The sequence below is a fragment of the Mercenaria mercenaria genome, chromosome 13, assembly GCF_021730395.1.
Source record: "Mercenaria mercenaria strain notata chromosome 13, MADL_Memer_1, whole genome shotgun sequence".
NCBI lineage: Eukaryota > Metazoa > Mollusca > Bivalvia > Venerida > Veneridae > Mercenaria > Mercenaria mercenaria.
Window position 1 is genome coordinate 18,116,920 of NC_069373.1, and position 20,465 is coordinate 18,137,384.

General features: G+C 36.1%; 1 protein-coding gene across 1 annotated transcript; it reads right to left on the reverse strand.

Annotated features, from left to right (window-relative positions):
- Window positions 1-4,938: 4,938 nt before the first annotated feature.
- On the reverse strand, window positions 4,939-10,735 carry LOC123529460 (uncharacterized). Its single transcript, XM_045309789.2, has 7 exons — window positions 10,605-10,735; window positions 9,855-9,894; window positions 9,206-9,393; window positions 7,874-8,005; window positions 7,028-7,190; window positions 6,385-6,466; window positions 4,939-5,745 (listed from the first exon to the last, which is right to left on the reverse strand). The coding sequence occupies exons 1-7, from the start codon at window positions 10,660-10,662 to the stop codon at window positions 5,074-5,076; spliced, it is 1,335 nt and encodes a 444-aa protein (XP_045165724.2). The 5' UTR covers window positions 10,663-10,735; the 3' UTR covers window positions 4,939-5,073.
- Window positions 10,736-20,465: the final 9,730 nt, after the last annotated feature.

Below are 20,465 nucleotides of genomic sequence, written 5' to 3' on the forward strand. Positions count from 1 at the left end.
TTTGGGAAAGTTAAAATATGTAACCCTTCTTTCTGCATAGCGGTATCGACAGCCTTAAAGTGTACTCTATATTTTTCCATTTCATAATTCATTTCTAAATTTAGCCTATCAATATAATCATATCTGAAATCAATATGAATAAATTTCGTTACAGCGAAAGATGCATTTAAATATTACATCCTTTAAAAGCAATAAAGTTAAATAAACACAGCGTGTACGGATTCAATCATCCCTTGCTTGAAAGTTGTATTTGTGGATTAACTTTTAATATTATATAAATTTCTTATTAAGAAATACTATTACGTCAATTGATGAGCCATATAGTAAATTCAGCATGAATTCCTATTTAGGCGTATTGACGTGTATTGAGCTTAATTTGACGAATAAAAGTGTTGCGATCGTATTTATAAAACTTGTTATTACATGACCCCTTATACAAATCGCCGGTTTATAGATTGTGCTATATCACCGTTCTATTTTCAACTGATAAGTCAAAAATTTGGAAATAAAAATAAATTAATATCTTACCCCACGTAATGAAGCACTTGTTGAATGGCTTTTTATTCAATAGTCAAAACTAATAGCCTTCGGTCCTTCGGAATTCGGACAATAGTTCTAATTACTGACCGGCAAGCAATATTCAATAACTGTAAAATATCAAACTTCACATAAATGATCAGTGTAAAGTCTTCGCTTGCTTAACTGGAATATTATATCAATTGCAGTTTTCTGCGTATGTAATATTACCAGTAATTTAATAAGATAGGCGCAGAAGCGCTATTTTGGTTTTCTGCGCATGCGTTATTATTTTTCATACTTCCCGTTTAGTGATATATTATGAAAGATTGCAACGATCAAAGTTGACTAGGCGCTTACTGATATTTACTTTTATTATATACCTATATAAATTCTGTAAAAAATCGGCTTGTATTTCACAATTAAATATGAACAGACAGACAAAAATTCCGTATTGTACCTTTAACATTCCGTATTGTACCTTCCACATTGTATGCTGCCGGACTATTTTCATAATTATGCATGACCAGACACATTTCTATAAATAGCTCACATAAAAACTTCACTAAGTTCCATTTAATATCGATAAACATTGAAGATTTCGTTCAAGAACAAAACAAGAATCAAAATGGTAAAGGTATATAATAAAAGGGTCATTATAACAGTAGCTAGATCTGGGACTTTGTATTCGGCTCTCATGGATTTTGCAAGGTCGGATCACACGCGGCGCTTGCGCGCCTCGTGAGATCCGATCTGGCAAAATCCTCTCGAGCCGAATACTGCATCCCAGATCAATCTACTGTTATAATAACCCTATTGTATTTAGCGTTTGTCTAATGACTGATACAATTATCTCAATATTAATGTAGGGATAACGCATGTTTTTTTTCGTGTTCTGCAGAATCCCAAGGGATTGGCTGGTGCCCGATCGCGGTAGGGCGATACTGAAGATGTTATAACACGGTTTGAACAGGTAAATCGCACAGACGAGCCTATTATGTAAGAACTTGTGGCCCGACCCATTTGCTTATTTGTTTGTGTTTGTAAAATTGTTATATATCCTTGTAAATATTGAATGAGCAATAAAATATATTTAAACTAAACCGATAATGGAAACATACTTATATTTACATTTTAGAGTAGTTTCCATGAGTATCTGAAAATCAAAATAGATATTTTTTTAAAATCTAATATAGAACAGCGAAGAAAACCCACCCACGTTCTCCTGTAATTAGCCTTCGATAAAGATACAATTTTAAATAATTTAATTTTAAATATCGTTACATCCAGTGAAAAATCGCACAGTCGAGCCTATTCAATTTTGATCATTACCGTCAGAAAAAAAATCGTTTAAGATGTTCTTTTTGGTATTTTGATGTACAACTTTTAAAGAATTTTTCGAATGATGCCATTTTGCTCATGCTTTTTGTGAATGACATCAGATTGCGCGTTCAATCTGGAGGGAAGGCCATCCATGTTATTACTATAGTGGTATCTTTAGGACATGCATTTACTTTTTTATGATTAAATTATCTCGTGCGCACGACATATTATCTCGAGCGCACGACATCTTAGCTCGAGCGCATAGCGCTTTAATTCGTGCGCACGACATCTTATCTCATGTGCTCGACATCTTATCTCAAGCGCTCGACATCTTATCTTGTGTGCACAACATCTTATCTCGAGCGCACGACATCTTATCTCGATCACACGACATCTTATCTCAAGCGCACGACATCTTATCTCGTGTGCACGACATCTAATCTGGAGCGCTCGACATCTTATCTCGATCGCTCGACATCTTTTCTCGTGCGCACGATATTTTATCTCGAGCAAACGACATATTATCTCGTGCGCTCGACATCTTATCTCGTTCGTACGACATCTTATCTCGAGCGCTCGACATCTAATCTCGAGCGCTTGACATCTTATCTCGTTCACAGGACATCTTATCTCGAGCGCACGGCGCTCACATCTTATCTATATATAGTAGGACCTTTTGTGTGAATTTAGGCCATTAGTAAAATTATACGGACAAATAGATAATTACGGTCCCGCCTATTTAAATGTTATTTAAACTTCCCACAAGTACAAGGTTATCATATCATTTGGGAGAGGAGTACACATAATTGGTCATCCAATATTCAACATTAGGAGAACATAATTAATGTTGCTTACTGCATGTTAGAGTAGCTACTAATCGCAGTTTGACTGATAGCATCAAAGAGCACATTGTCAGAAACGCTGGCTGTCATACTGATGATATGAAAACCCACAAAGGGCCTTTATATCTATATATATAAGATGTCGAGCGCTCGAAATAAGATGTCGTGCGCACGAGATAAGATGTCGAGCGCTCGAGATAGGATGTCGTGCGCACGAGATAAGATGTCCTGTGGACGAGATAAGATGTCGAGCGCTCGAGATAAGATGTCGTGCGCATGAGATAAGATGTCGTGCGCTCGAGATAAAATGTCGATCTATGAGATAAGATGTCGTGCACTCGATATAAGATGTCGTGCGCTCGAGATAAGATGTAGAGCACTCGAGATAAGATGTCGAGCTTTCGAGCTAAGATGTCATGCGCTCGAGATAAGATGTCGTGCGCACGAGAAGAGATGTCGTCCGCACCAGATAAGATGTCGTGTGCTCGAGATAAGATGTCGTTCGCACGAGAAAAGAAGTCGAGCGATCGAGATAAGATGTCGTGCGTACGAGATAAGATGTCAAACGCTCGAGATAAGATATCGTGTGCTCGAGATAAGATGTCGTGCGCACGATATCATTTATTCTAAAAAAATATTTGCATGTCCTAAACATACCACCGTACTACGGTGAGTAGCTATGTTGTTAATACAAAAATAAACGCTTTTTTCTCAAAATTTCTATTTTTAATGTGTCACAAAAGATCAGCACCTGTTGCTAAATTAAAACAGAAATATATAAACGACAATTAAAATGTATATCTTAAGTAATGACAATGACTTCAGGTTATTGACCTTTGTCTCTCGTGGCAATGAATTGTAGGCTTTGATAACTGGAAAACAAAGAGTAATTAATATAAGCGAAATGACAGCGAGTCACTTATTTATTCGATTATAAATTATATGGACGTGAAAGGACGAAGCATTTTTATTATGAGTATCGTGGCGGCAATCATCATTATCATCATCAGCAGCAGCATCTGTAGCACTATCAGTAGCAGTAGCAGTAGCAGTAGCAGCGGAAATAGTAACTGAAGCAGTGGTGGTGGTGATCATTTGACTATAGTGTGTCTGACATATATAAGCTGTACTATATGGATCAGTCAACTTTAGAGCTGGCAAAAGCTTGTGTACCTACATGAAAACGTGAAACAGACTGAAACCCTTTAAATAAATAAGTAAGTCTTAATGCAGTGGATCTGCAATATCAATCGGGAAATTACGTTTTCTCCTTATGTGACTTCGGCATTCTCCGGTTTTTACGGGAAGTCACGTGCGCGTTAGACTACATTGTTCATCTGAAAAATGCCGAATTTCCTAACAAGAATACGTAACCATACGAAAGTTACCGGGTATCATTATGGGTCCATACTTAAAAACCACGTTTAGTTTCAACTGTAAACTGTGCCTTTCTTTGTACATAATACAGAAATGTTTCGCAAAGGTGGGCCGGTGGTCTAGTGGTAACACGCTTGACTGTCAATCCAGAGGTCCGGGGTTCGAATCCCGATCCAGGCACTGGAAATTTCTGAGATGCTCTTGAGTGTCTCCCACCTAACTAGAGGCCTGTACTGGTTCTTCCCAGGAAAGACGGCTTCGCGTGTATTCGGTGCTATACACCGGGCACGTTAAAGAACCAGACTGTCTATTCGAAAAGAGCTAGGCTAAGTCTGTATCTGAAAAGTTCTCTCTGTCTGTTCTGGGGGCTTTATCTCACTCTGTCCCTCTGGTCAGATCGCTCTGTGTCTGTACTAGTAGAGGATGATTTCGCGCCCTCTGTGGCTGCAGTTGCTGTAATGTTTATCATGAAAAGGGCGCTATATAAATCTGGTATAATAATAATAATCCAAAACATCCCGGAGGAAATAGAAAATAGATCCCGTAGATGTTAAACCTGTAGAGAGTTTATTTCAATATCTACGAGTTTTCTACTAGAGTTAAAGGCATGAATAAAAAGCTGTCAGCGTAATGAATTTTTATTGTATTAATTTAGCACGTTTTGGCTACGATGAAAATTCTGTAGATCTAATGTTCCGCACGTTTGTAGTATCTCATTTTTCCGGCCTACATTTTCTTCATCGGAGCTTTTTATGATCGCCAACATTGATTTTCTCATGCATACATAGAATCATTAGAGCCCTCAATACAATACTATTATGTTTTACATAGGATTTATCTACAGTTTGCAACCGGTAAGAAAAATAAGACTATACACATCTTCTTCTAAATACCTTTACCAGACAGTTTGGAAAAAAAGATAAATAAATTATATACAAATCAGTCACTATGCTTATCAATGAATTAATATCTATTATTTAAGATGATACCAGTAAATCAGAAGATACTGAAACTGTTACAAACGCAATGATTGTTTTCTTTTTCCGGCACCTGTGTCATCCCAATCTTTTATATCGGCACCTTTGTCGTCGCCAACCTTGACTGTCTCGTGTCCAGTTTCACTGATCTCCTCAATGTAACCGGAGTCACATTTGCTCACTTCGTCCTTGCTTATTTCATCTTCAGCATTAACTCCAGCTTGACTATTTGCAGGTCCTACTTGTTCTTTACCAGAATTGTTGCTCACATCGTTCATGTATGATTTCCACAGTAAATCATCATTCACAGCATTGTCATTAAGTCGGCGTGCATTCAGTGCAGGACTTCTTTTGTTATTATTTATCATATTTCCCCAGTTGTTTATTTTTCTTCTTGGTACTTGCGGTGTCGCGTTGTTGTCAGCCTCATAACCGAAATCAGATTCTTCCGCGCTTTCGTCTATGGTTCTTAGGTCGCCTGAAGACCTATTTTTCCTCATAGTTGGAGTTTTCTTCTTCGTTTTATCAACATTTGCATAAATGCATTCTTGACCTTTGCAGCTTGACTTTCGCCTTGTGAAAATCTCTTCATATACTCGGTCATGTTCCATTAATGCATCGCCAAGAATATCCCTGGATGCTATAATTTGTCCATATTGAGGGTTTGCAAAATGACAGGATTGCAAAGTTTCTTGACCGCCACCGATGGCCTATAATTCATCAGAAAAAAGTATTATATTACAAATAAATATATGTTATATTTGAAATAACTGTTTGAGAAACATTTTGCCTTTAACAGAATATAGATGACCTTGACAGGGACTTATTCTAAGAAATTAGTTATTACTGATCTGGTTTAAAAGAATTTGTTCACTAAAGGCCACCAGGTCTAACGCTTAAAAAAGAATGACATGCAAATGATTGACTGTAATACAGACAGGTAAAACATAAAAGTTATTACAAAATGTAATACTTTATTAATCTAAAGAAAAAAGTTGTATGGTACAGAGTCCTTTCAATGATATAATACATTTTCATGTCATTAAAACGAAATGTTATTTTGTAATCCCGAAGTCGTAAGTACAGTCAAAAATGTATTTATTGTACATGTAGACAGCAGTTTTGAATCCATTTAGCGGATTATGACATTATTAATTTTATTAAACTTTGTTTGGATTCCAGTATGCATTACAAGAAAATCCAATGATATATAACACAATTAATCAACCAGATTTAACATAAGTTTTTCCAGGAAAAGATCAATTAAGTCTGACATGCGCGTTAATGATATCATAACGCACGGTCAATATTAGAGAGAAAGCAGGGTACTAACGAAGCATCACACTTACATGAGCAATATGTGTGATTGCATGTAGAGCAGCAAGCCTTTTGGCACTCTGATGAGCAGCTTCCATCGCTTGCTCAGAACTCCTGAAACATGTAAATAAATAAATGTAAAGCATATGAGCCGTGTCATGAGAAAACCAACATAGTGGGTTTGAGACCAGCATGGATCCAGACCAGCCTGCGCATCCGCGCAGTCTGGTCAGGATCCATGCTGTCCGCTTTTAAAGCCTACTGCAATTAGAGAAACCGTTAGCGAACAGCATGGATCCTGACCAGACTGCGCGGATGCGCAGGCTGGTCTGGATCCATGCTGGTCGCAAAGCCACTATGATGGTTTTCCCATGGCACGGCTCATATATTGTATTACTTACTAATGTGGATAGAAATATGTTTCATCCTTCCGAAGTAATAGATCCATCGCACCACCCGCTTAAAGGGAGACAACTGCATTTAATTAACGTCTGTTGAATCCAAGAATTTTTCTCCTTGAGATGTTTGTATCTACGCAACTTTATGAATTATTTTTATTTGAAAACGAGGCATAGATTGTCGTCATATTAAGGGAATTATGTACAATGTAAACATTTGCATTATCAAGTTTCGGACTCTGCTATATGAGCTAATGTCCGGCGTATTAACACTTACAAGTGACTATGTCTGCAGCGCCAGACGACACATATGACAATGGCTAACATGGTAGCTCCGGTGATAAACGATACAAGCACGGCAATCGCCATTTCTTTCATGGTGAAATAATTCTCATCTGGGTTGAACATCTTCGCATCAGCATCAGCACTTGGTTCAGTACCTACGAGCAAGAAATGTAATCAGAATGAAAATTTAGTTCTATATAAAGGTCCGCGTCTAAAGATATACAATACAATATCAAAGGCTACCAAATGTAACAGAGCGTATATAAAACTTATATAAACCAGTCTTACTTAAATTTCTGCAAATATTTTTGCCATAGGAGTCTCTTGAAAAAGCAACATATTTACTTTAGTTTATTTGCTATGGACATACATCTATTAACAAAAGCTTAATTTCAATACGTCAATCAAAACTAAATGTACTATGTTTTTCTTTAGTTTTAGCAGGAGTGACCTTGACCTGAACTCCCCTGACCCAAAATGCAATCTCAACCTTGATCTTGATATAAGCTACCTACAGGACAAGTTTCGTTTAAATGTCCCATACCAATTTTAAGCTATTAAACAGAAATAAAAACAAGACGCCTCCCCACACTCCCATCCCACCCTCAACCCCAGCCCCTCTCCGATCGCGTCTATTAACCAGGTTTCAAATCTGAAAAACCTTGCTAAAATGGCAAGAGACTACTGAGTTCACCAAGTATTGACCGTCGTGTAATTACAGGTTAATGTGTCACTTTTTAACAGAAAAGAAACAACGCAACACAAAAAATTATCGGAACAAGTTTGATTGGCCAGACATGTTCTAATAAAGAAATAAGTTGGTAGTTAAACGTATTACCTTTTTGTAGATCAGGCAGAGAAGGTCCCGAGTCTTGTTTATGTGTCTCTGGCGAGGATGCAGGCCCATGTTTGTTGTTCGGTAATATGGTATCCGTGTGTATCAGGGTTTTACACATTGCAATGAAAGACTCTGCAAAAAAAAACAACACTAATTACATTTTGTAGTTCTTACGTAAGCAAACAGAAAAGCATTTTACCCAACTCAGACGTCTGTTCATACAAAATATGACGTGATGTAAAACTCTTTTTATGATCCGTTTAAAATAGTTCTGTGACTGCATACACTCAAAAGAAATGTAGGGTTAACGCATGTTTTTTCGTGTGATAACATCTGCAGGACCCCGAGGGATTGGTTGGTGCCCGAGCTCATGTTGGAGTTGTTCAATGCGTTTTCAACTGCTATTTTTGCAATGAATATGAGCATGCAAGACACATAAGAATAGATATTCCACAAATTCACAGTGACGATTAAATCAACGTGTTTTGTCGGATACTGCGGCTCGGTAAATGCATTGTCCATGACAGTATGGGAACGCAACTTTTTATCCAACGACAGCAGTAAATCTTACAACGTTGTAGTAAAGGCAGTGTCACTGGGCAAGGTTCACTTACACTACATATACCGTTATAACTGAAAAGTCTGTACATGGATGTGTATCTTTTGCACTGAAATAAAAGTCCTTTTTTAAACAGAACTATTATCTTCTTCAAAACATGTCTCTAAATATTGTCGAAATTGCAGATCGTATTGCAAAGGTTGAGAAACTAGGAATTTTTGCTATACTTTGTTCATAAGGTATGTTTTAGAAATTAACCAATGACCACAAAAATAATCTTACCATAGGTGCAGTTTATTTTGTGCCAATATTGAAACCTTCAGATCTGTTTAAAAACTTTTAAAAGCTGGTGGTTTCCCATACCAGTGATCCTAAAGTATATTTGTTTACTTCAGGTATTTTCTTAAGTAATGAATAAATTGCAAACTGTGTCATGCAGTCTAATGAAACAGTAGGTCTTGATGAAAAAAAAAGAGAACTTTAAAGACCTTCAGTTTTAGGCCACTTTTGGGCAAAAGTGAACCTTCTCCACTACAACAAAAGTAGCACCAGAATATATCTGCAACTTCTAGCACAATCTTGCTTGAGACATTTTACGGTAAGATTCTACCTATACAGTTTCAGCGAAATTGTAACATTTACCAACAGCTGATATGACATGCTCGTATGGTGTTGTCACAGAGAGCGGATGATATGACGCAAACTTTGTTCTCAAGAAATCAAACATTTATTTGTTATAGGACATAATATAATACAAGATCATAGATACGCACGGCAATTCCATGTTCCGTCTTCCCTGCAGGCCAGTAAAGGAACATAATTTTGACTGGAGCAATTGTTGACATACTCTGTAATTCTGGAGTTGTCAACAGAGCTACACGCAGGCTGGTTTGTACCGTATGTAGATGTGGTAATGTCGGATCTACTTGTCGGTGGTGGTGAGCCAAAGTGCCATGAGCATCTGAACGTAAGGAGTTTTCAAAATCGTATAATCAAGAATCTAAGAGATTAATATTTTATCAAGAAAATAAACGTTGGAAGCATCGTCCTTATATGATTTTAGGATCCTTACAACATAGCCAATTACCAGTATAATAAAACAAACATACATAAAGATATACAAGAATTTTGAAAACTATGGTCTACTGGAACACGCCAGAACGCCAGAACGATCTTTTCACATTTTTCCTTCAGTCGCGTTGCATTCTTCGTTATTTCGTTTTGGCGGGGACGCCAGAACGAGGGAACGAAACAACGCCAAAATAGGAAAATGTCTTTCGTTCTAGCGCCCCATTCTTTCGTTCTGGTGGGGGCACCAGAACGAAAGATTGACATTGGCAGAAATCAGCCACCATAGAATAATGTTGTGAAAATATTACGGTATGCTAATTGTTTGAAAATTGAGACAACAAAAATACTCACCTATAATGTCCAAGTCTTGACGATTCGATGATTTGAAATTCTGTAAAAAAAAATTAAAAAACTATTATCAAAATACATCTAAAATGCAATATATACGTTTCCTTAACATTTAGCCCGCTGCCGGCAAGTGATTCTGCCTTTGCGACCAGTGCAGACCATGACCAGTGCAGACACTGTTCGCTATTCAGTCAGTAAATTTTCAGTAAACACCCCTTTAAATAATAAATAGTACTGTCCAAATTGAAAGATGGACCAGTCCATTTAAAAAAATAGCAGGGTAAAAGTTAAATGCAGATATATCTCAAGATTTATCTGCCGTTGACAATGATCAATAAAATAATTCTAATGAAAGTTCCATAAACAGTTACTTAAATAATTTTTCTTGTTAGATATCGGTTATTCCTATAAGACGGAACCTTTTCCGCGAGAGTTTTAAAGCTTCCACGTCTTTAATTGAGCCGTGCCATGGGAAAACCAACATAGTGGGTTTGCGACCAGCATGGATCCAGACCAGCCTGCGCATCCGCGCAGTCTGGTCAGGATCCATGCTGTTCGCTAACAGTTTCTCTAATTACTATAGACTTTGAAAGCGAACAGCATGGATCCTGACCAGACTGTGCGGATGCGCAGGCTGGTCTGGATCCATGCTGGTCGCAAACCCACTATGTTGGTTTTCCCATGGCACGGCTCAATTTATAAAATATTGCATTCGGTATCTTCAACTTTAAAACAAAATAGAAATTACTTTACCTGAAACTATAAGGATCAGGCATGATAAGAAACAATTTCTGCAAATCCAACCATCCATTATGAGCGTTATCCTATGTAACACTAAGAATGTTAGACGGTGTGGACATGTAGACTGTTTTGTGGGTGTAGCTTTAATGCAAAATCAATCACATTGTCTCATAATTATAAATGACGTACATTTTTGTATATGAATTAGATGTAATTATTATAATAAGTGTATCATGTATAAAGCTTAATATGTGCATTTTTATTCAATACATCCGTTTCATTATCTGTTGGAGACAGGCTACTTGGATTTTATTTTTTTTAATACAGCTAATCCTACCTTAGAGGTCACTTGTATAAAGCAACCATTTGCCTTAAACAGCCAGACAGCTAATTTCCACAGACGGGCAATTTGATTTAATGTTAACTTGTGTTAAGCAATCACCTGCCTTAATCAGGCAGATCGTGTCGCTTCCTTGACTTGCTGTTTAGTACAGGTTTGATTATATTCCGATAGTAGTTCTACTACTTCAGTTATACTCGATTTAAGCGAAAACTTATAACAGCATACCTCCAGCAGATCTCAATGTCTTTAAACAGCAGATAGATTTGCCCATATGCCAAAAGCTAAAAAAAATGAAAAGGTTTTCAATGCAGAAGACTATAGAAAATGACTTTAGAGTTAGAATCCTTGTCAAACTTTACCGCATTAGTAATGCTGTAGACATCGTTTTTTTACATATTTTACGTATTGTTTTACACAAATAATTAATAAAATATTATAATATATACAGCCATGTGTTCTATTAATATATGGAGGTAATAAAGAATTCCAGCTGGGTTTACCACTGATTTACAGTCAACAACAAATGGAAGTATGTGTTCAATAATAACAAGACAAAACTAGGTGAATCTGCCCTTTAAGCTGATTAGAAATTTCAAGCCCGCTAATGTATCTGTAAACAGTCAATGACTCCTTCAAGCTCAGTAAAAATAGAGAGAGAGAAAATGCTGAGAGAATAATGGCCTGAAAATCTTGGATTATTATGATAAGGTCCCTTTATGTCGACATAACTGCTTTTTCTAAGAAACACGGTCTTTTCATCAAAGCTTTGGTTTTTAAACTGAACATGTAGCTTACGATAATAAAAGTAACTCTATTGTCAGTTTAAGAAAAATCCCAAAAGATCATGCTCTCGCATTCGTTACAGTGAGAGAAAACCTTCCACGGGTATGTGAAAAACATGGCTGTGACTAAATACAGAGTTGGTGCGCCCGTGATATATTACAGACCGGTATTACCAGATTAACTAAATTTGAGCAAAAATACCTTAAATGTATATATTTTGTAACCATGGTGATTCTAACCCTAACCTTTAGTCAGTATATTATGCACATTATACACTAAATGCGTGCGGACATGCAAAAAAATGAGTATTTTTGCCGTGCGTTCCATTTGATAATAATTCCGCGCATGCGCAGAACGGCTGCACCAACTCTGCAATGAGAAACATTCGAAAAACATACTCAATAAATCAAAGAAAACACAAAAGGAAATATAACCTGAATTGGCAAAAAAAAAAATCCACGTGTGCAAACTATTACATATGCGTCATCTGCAATTCATTAATCCCAGTAAAATAGTTTGTTTGGTACATCGCATGCAAGTTGTGGAATTTATTTCTAAACAGAAAGAAGAATAATGTTCTGCGATGTACAATTTTCTACTTCAGATACCATATTAAATCTTATAATTAGGTAAAACGGGTTTCACGAAAACTTTGTTGTAAATCAAACGTCTGTGTTTAAACTTTTATAACGGTAACAACTTTCCAATAGGTGCTCGCACAAGAAATACTACGGTATATTGCTATTGAGTGACGATTTGTTTTTGATCAGTCATAAGTCAATCATAATAAATATTGTTGTCACATATCAACGTCGCTGAACTAAGACAGTGTCAAGATTATATTCATAAATTTAGGGTAATTAATAATTTATTTATGTAAATAGTAGGTAACTTATGATTTCATGTGATCAGTAATTGGTAAAAAATAACATCATTGTCTACAGATATTTACACATTTCTGCATGAAAAAGAGTTATTGAATACGGTGTAAATAGATTGTGTTTTAGGTCAGCAATGTTATTTGCAAAAAAAAAAAAACGGCGTTTTCAGCTGTTACAACAATCGTTTAATATACCTGTTATTTAAAGTATTATATATATATATATATATATATATGTGTGTGTTCAGTTTTCTTAATATCAGGAAAAATGGATGATGATGAAAGTGTCAACGACGACGATGATGATGATGATGACGATGACGATAATGATGAAGAAGAAGAAAATGAAGAAGAAGAAGGGAAACGGAAGAAGTAGAAGAAGAAACAGATGATGATGGTGATGATGTAACCGATGATGATGATAATCATCATCAGCAGCAGCAGCATCAGCATCAGCATCATTATCATCATCATCACCATCATTATCAATCGTCAGCGGCTTAGTTTAAATACTAATAATTTCTTCTCAAGAACCGTTCGGTGGATCTTTACAAACTTTTGACAGAAGCATCGTTGACCTCTCGCAGGTTTGCTATAAGTGTTCCCATTTGCTGTAGTTAAGGCCGGGCCGTCATATATGCAATATTAACGTCAGATGACTCACTCAGTGCGATCATGGCTCTCGTGCTGTAGACAATTCTTTATAGGAAACATGAGGTCAAACATTTTAATCTAAGTAATTTGGGCGTATGAATTCGTATACTTCATGTTCCCACGGTGTTCTGTTAGGGCCATCGTTTCACCCCTTCGAGCTATATATTAATTAAGAGCGTTTGCTCGATAGCACATTGCGAAGACGCGAAGATATGATGCAATTGCGCGATTATACGATACCAAAACGCGATCTATATTTCATTTTTGCATCGCGATATCATGATGCGATAGTGCGATATTAACATCGCACTATCATACTTTTGCTTTATCGCCGTTAAGTCGAAGGGGCGATGGCACGATATGTAATCGTGAAAACACGATGCGAAGTGATACTACTATAAAACTCGTATTTCCTAGGTCGAAGGAGCGCGATAGCTCGATAGTAAGATGCAAAAAGCAGAAGTGCTATGTTAATATTGCATCTTCGCATCGTATTATCGCGCCATTGCATTGTATCTTTGCGTCTTCGCATCCTGTTATCGCACTATGGTCCCTACCAAACTACGATGTGACGCAACAACCATGGCTCTAAAGGAACACCATATATTTCTATGGCTTGACTTTCCGTTACCACGCCTTATACATGTATATATAGCTTACGGCTGCAAATGACATGAGTAAGTATTAAAATAAATCGAATGCTATTTGATTTATTTAAATTCTTTTTGAATGATTAATAATTCATCATTAATCAAGTTGAAATTAAAGGAAAACATTTCCTTACAACACAACTATATAATTGCCAAATATTGATCTTTCATATCCCGATTCTATAAAACAAAGTATATGTGTATATTTATTGAAATTCGTACCTGTTTTACGGGATCCGTTTAGCTATTATTAATGTTAAAGTATTTTTACTTAAAACCTTTACATAAGTCTCATAAATCAGATAATGACAGCACGTGCGGAAGGCTCACAGCGTGGTTCGATTAATATATTAAAGGGGCAAACTCCCAGATGATCACCATAAAAGCAAAAGTTGTAAAAACGAAAAGAAAACATATACATAATGTAAAAATATGTTGATTATTCCAGTCTAGGTCAGTATTTTAATAAACAGTAAAGTTCATACTATATTACACCACTTAAAACTTTTTTATTTGCAGTTACTGCTAATTTGTCTTAATTTCGAAAAGGAGGTACGTGTGACTTGTGCTTACAATTTATTCGTCCAATAAGTATCGCTGAAATACAGCTTTGGCATTTTTAACAGAAAAAAGCTTAAAAGATGGGAGAAATATAATGATATTAGAATTCTCGACCACTCCTGGAAAATTTCTTTTATTCAATATTCAGAGGACAGGAATAGGAAATTATTTTTTGATTGGAGGAGTCGATCTTTTTTTAATTTCAAATATTTCAATTTTGGGCTATTTTCTGCTTAGTTTGGCGAAAAACGCCATACCGGGAGAGATTATCAGATACTATTCGTAGCACATAATTGTCGTATGTGACTGCTTTTTTCAGATACAGACAATGGTACTTTTTTGCATTCGATAAGGGTCATTTTAACTCAACGTCACACATTCTCTTTTGACCAAAATCTGTTATCATGCCCCTATAATATTATGCTTAGCCTTTTTAATATTTCTTTCTTGTATTCAACCACCAAACTACTAATACAGAAATTTTATAGTATCTCCTATATATTTATGGATACAATATTGATAAAAATATTACATGACAACAAAAAAATTAAAGCAATACTATTGCTTTCTTTCTATATAAAATTGGTAAACGAAGGGAGCTTACTACTCCTTTGCTGTATTATAATCGTGGAGGAGTTATTTGAATAGGGGCATTTTTATTTCATATCGTATTATTCTCATGTTGTACAAAAATATAGAGATTGGCTCTTCTTGATTGAAGGTGTAGGACGGACCGGATACAACTGACGCCACGTGACCAGTGTCAAGAACATATTTTACTTGTGCCGGTAAGGTGGACAAGTGGAACAACTGACGTGCTTCAAGCTCCACCGTACGGAAGGAAGTAATCTGTTTGACGCACACTTAGTATGTACTGGAATGATTTTTCATTCTAATATAAAAAAAATGCAAGCGCATTTCAGTTAAAACTCGGTAGCCTGACGTCACATTGACGTGTTATTTGGCGACATACCGGCGCCGAGAGAGAGTGCTGCTAAAACATTTGAACTACTATTTTAAACAAAACACGTTTCGGAATCAAAATAATTTAACAAAATGGTGTTACACTTAGTTCACACACACTGTATAGGTTATTAAGCGCGAAAAATAACTCATTAGATGTCAATGCACTCTTACGTTAATCCGCGGGACGCGTTATTTCCCGTATTTTAACACTGTTAAAACACAATTACGCGTTGGTGTGACGTCAACCTCCATACATATGCCATGAAATAGGGATTCACCTCTCTAACCTACTTGTTAAAAGACATATTAGAATCGAAAAAAACTAAAGCAGAACCACTGTTTAACATACTCAACAATATGAATCGGTAACACGCCGCGTGTATAATTCATGAAATGATTACTTTGAACATCGTGCTATTCCGATAGGTTAAAACGTGGTTCTGCTATATATTATTTGTTAATTATTGCATTGCTTCAGTCTGATTATATACACGACGCGGTAGAATTGCTACTGGTAGGCCATCTTGAATTTTCTAAAGTCAAGTTCATAATATTGATAGCTGTTCGGGCATAGTCCTTGAACATGTTCAGTACCGAAAATCGAGCAGGGCCTTTTAAAAATCATTCCTTAGTAAAAGAGTTATCTACAGCTAATGAAAAACTTAACTGTTGAAAACACTTACGCTAGTTGGCCCTTTCGGTACGTGATGGCTGCCATTTTTGCTATTCAATCCAGTATGCGCTTACAGGGGCGGATACAGGATTTGGTGTTGGGGTGGGGTGTAAAATGTTTGTAGTAGAGCAACTAGGGGGTCCGGGGGCATGCTCCCCCGGAACATTTTGAAAACAATGGATTCATCTGGTGCATTCTGAGGTACTTTATTTGGTATTGAAAAAGGACAGGTTTTGTGACAAAATCAACACAAATAACATGCTAATTATAGTCCATGTTTTATGACTTGTCAGACTTATTTTTGCGTAAGTTTGTCGGAATTTCTTAGCCCGATTTCTGAGGATTTTTATGGGGAGGGGTTACCAAGGGCTATTTAACATAGAAATGGTAAAAAATGGTTATAGGAGCTCGTGCAAACTATGTCGGATATTTAATGTGCGAGCGTAGCGAGAAAAAAAATGCATATTTTTCACCCAAGACAAAAGATAAACTATCTATGCAAGCGTAGCGAGCAAGACAAAAATGCATATTTTATATTTTTCAGCCAGAAGAGCGGGTACGCCCCCTGGCTCCGCTAGTGTATTATATTGCAAATAACTTATTCAATAAGTAACTTTACATTGATATATTATTTAAAAACTTTGTAATTCGATATCAAAGTTTAACTAACCCAGTTGGCTTTTTTTCTTGTGGTCAATGATGAAGCATTATTTCAACAGTAGGTGCTTCAAATGCCTATCTAGATGATATCTTTATATTTTACCATACTTTAACTGACAAAATAACAAAAGCCTTATTGCATTTATTAGCTAAGATGTAATCTGTTCCCAATGAAAATACATGTTGCGAACAATTATATACCACTATGTTAGATTTATTATCTGCTATTCAATATCTGCACGTAATCAAAATATATAATGTTAATAACAAAATGGCAATTTTAATTCTTTGTGAGGACATGAGGTAAACCTGTCACATGTAATTGTGTCTTTTACCATATCAAAAGGGAAAATACCCGATTAAGATTAGTGTAATCGAGGATTAAAGAAACGCGTGCATAACACGTAATCTTTGATATGGGTTTAACGCAATTTTACAGCCATTCTGCCCACTTTATGCTTGTGGATTTCTTGCATTTTCTGCAAACAACTTAAAACTTCACCACATAAAGCCGAAATGAAGCCTTGCAGACTTATTTGAAAAAGATATGTTCTCTTTCGAATTGACGTGAAATCATGTGACAGTTTATAGAACAATTCATTTAAGTCGTGTGATATATAGTCCTTCCCCGTGACCTATTCACTACCCATATACTACAGGTACCTTTCTTCGCCTGTATACAGCTGTCCGTCTGAATTCAAGATTTCAAGATTCAAGGCATAAACATTATACAATATCCATTGCCCCAAACTAAAATGGCGGTTATAATTAGAGAAAAGTACATTAAAAGTTGTAAGTATAAGTCAAAAGTACAAATACAACAGTGTTACAATACAACCAATTGATGCATTTGATACTTTATTTATATATTCAAAATATCACATAATACCTGTGTAGCTATTAAATACTGAGGAATTTATGCTGTGTTAATCTTTAACTCGCATGTCAATGTCGTGCAATGGAAACGGCCTGGCTGGACTGAGTGGCGAGTTGCAGAAATTCAGCAAATTAAAACAGTACAATGCAGTTCTTTATTTCAAAATTGACTTGTGACGAATTTGTGCATTCAAACAGTTTGTGTCCTACACAAAAAAAAACGTGATTTAGGTAAACATGTAATCATGTAAACATGTAAACCGGAAAACTGAATTATTCTCTTTATAGAACCATAATAAGAGACTGAAAGTTTTTGACGACAGAAAATGTTTAAAAAAATGTCAACTGGTAATCTCGAGAAATAAAATATGAAAAAAAAATGCGATACAAGGCTATGCATGGAATATACAGTATCTCAGATATTCACTTCAAATCATATATACAAAAAAAAAATATCATTGTCGCGCAAAAAATGAATTTGAGTTTTGAACGTAAGACAAAAGTGCAAACAGACACTTCCCGTCTTTTTATACCGTCGATCAAATATTTTTTGAGCTATGCGGAAATATCGGTAAATGTCATGTTTCTGCGTAAAAGCAAGCGAATTATAATTTTATGCTGACCCGGTGGGATCTTATGAGAGCAATGTTTTGTTATTTTGTTTTGAATTTTGAAGATTCGCGTAGCCTTGATGAATAAAATAAAAAATGCGACGTTTGCGTGCGATAACTTGATACTGAATTTAGTGTTTTCGTGAAATATGCAAAATGCGAAAACATTAGGTTTAAACTTGCCTTTTGCGGTTTTTTTTTCTCTCTCTTTTTGGTGGGAGTGGGGTGGGGCGGTGACTGTGAGATGGGATGGGTTCGCCTTTGAAACTCGATGACACAATAACGCTAAAAGATATATATTGTTAAGGCGCTCCGGTAAATTTAGTGACATTTAAATGCGGTTCTTTTGTAATAATTCATTACAGTCATTAATATTTGCACTACATGTATGAAATGAAGTTTTAAAGTAGCAGAAGTATAACTTAGCCATGTATCGCAGTTCAATTAATATTTAATGCAAATATTTAATATTTATAATAAATGCAAAATACGTTTCAGAAAGCGTGTGCTTAAAAGTGATCAAAACTGTCACATTCGATCATGTTTTGAATAATTAAAAGCATAAATGATTGATGAGGAATGAAAACTGAGGTACACTTGCGAACTGTAATGTTTTGTAAAAATAAATAAAAATGCGAAAGGGCATTAACGCTTTACTAACTCCATTTAAGACACCGTCGCACCTAATACATTATCTCAGGGATATCGAATGCCGTTTTATTTAAGTCGGAGAATAATCTCAGCAGATTATTTGTTCTTAATGTTGCAAAAAATATTTCTCCTTTCAAGTACATACATTTATTTTGAAATTCTTGCCGTTGCATAATTATCATGAATGACTTAAATATCAAGGTTAAGTTTAATATCTTGAACAAAAATAAAAAGAGTGCATGTGATAGTTTTCATTGTGAAAAATATTACCGTATGAGACACTAGACATGGATTCATTTTTCTATATAAATGCAAAATACATATAATGGCCATTGTTTACCTGTACAAGTTCAATGTTTGCAAAATTATTAACAATTTAGTTGATAAAAACGAGTTGAACAAAATGTTACCCAACCAGGAAAAATATAGAAAGAGATTTAAAGATATTATGTATAACAGCATATAAGACAACTTTGGTATATCCTCCGTTGGTAAGCAATTATACTGGAGAGAGTCATCAAAAATGCAACATTTGCTACATACATACATGTATGTAGTTTTCGCGATAAAAATATCAGATAAATGCAATGAAGCACAGTCATCAATAAATGCGGTACTTATAGAATCTAAAAATCCCTTTTACTTTTTACGATAATCCAATTCCAGTACCAACTATAAGAGTCCTTCCATTTATTCCCGGCAAAGGGTGACGATGAAAATCAGCTCCTATAGATTTCAGTCTGGACACAGATCCAACAGTTTTACGTATTTGAATCATATAAGGTACCACATTTGCTTTTTCAACATTTGAATCAGATCTAAGGAAAGATTTTTCAGCCACAGGCGCGCTTTTATGAAGTCTCTCGCTACGTTGGAAAGCCATAGACGTATGTGAAGGGGACACAAAGTTCTTTAGTCCTTGGATGCTCTGTTGGGCTCTGCTACTTCTCTTCAGATTGCCAGCTATTTGGCAAGTGCGTATATGTCTCTCTGCGCTTTCACCTAACTGATGTTCCAAATCAGCACTTGCTCCTCTGCGCCGTTGGTGCCCAGAGAATGTATCAGTACGACTTGTGCGAAGTCCAAAGTCAGATAAAACGTTCTTAGATATCACAGTGCTTGCACTAGAATACGCTCGACCATGCCTTGACTTTGGCATGCTTGGCGAGTAGGTGCCTTCCGCGGCCGACAAACTGTCCCGACTTCTAGCAGATGTCTTATTCAAGGCAGCTTTATCCATATCATCAAACTTTAAAGATTCTACTGTCAGCTGTGTTTTTGCCGAATCTACTTCTCTTCCCGATTTAGCTTTCAATTTGTCTTCATCATTCTCGACTTTATGTCCTGATAATTCCAAATTTGAAGGGTATCTTTCTAACGCAGGTCTACCCTTAAATGCCTTAAACGGTCTGGTCCTTTTATAAACATGTGTTTCACCAATTTTTTCAAACACATCTTTTCGATTTTCAAGCGATTTTCGTATAGTGATCGCAGCCGAAATATTTTCTTTATCCGCCGAATGCTCTACAGTGTATGGCTGTATAAATTTCTCTCGTTCTGGTCCT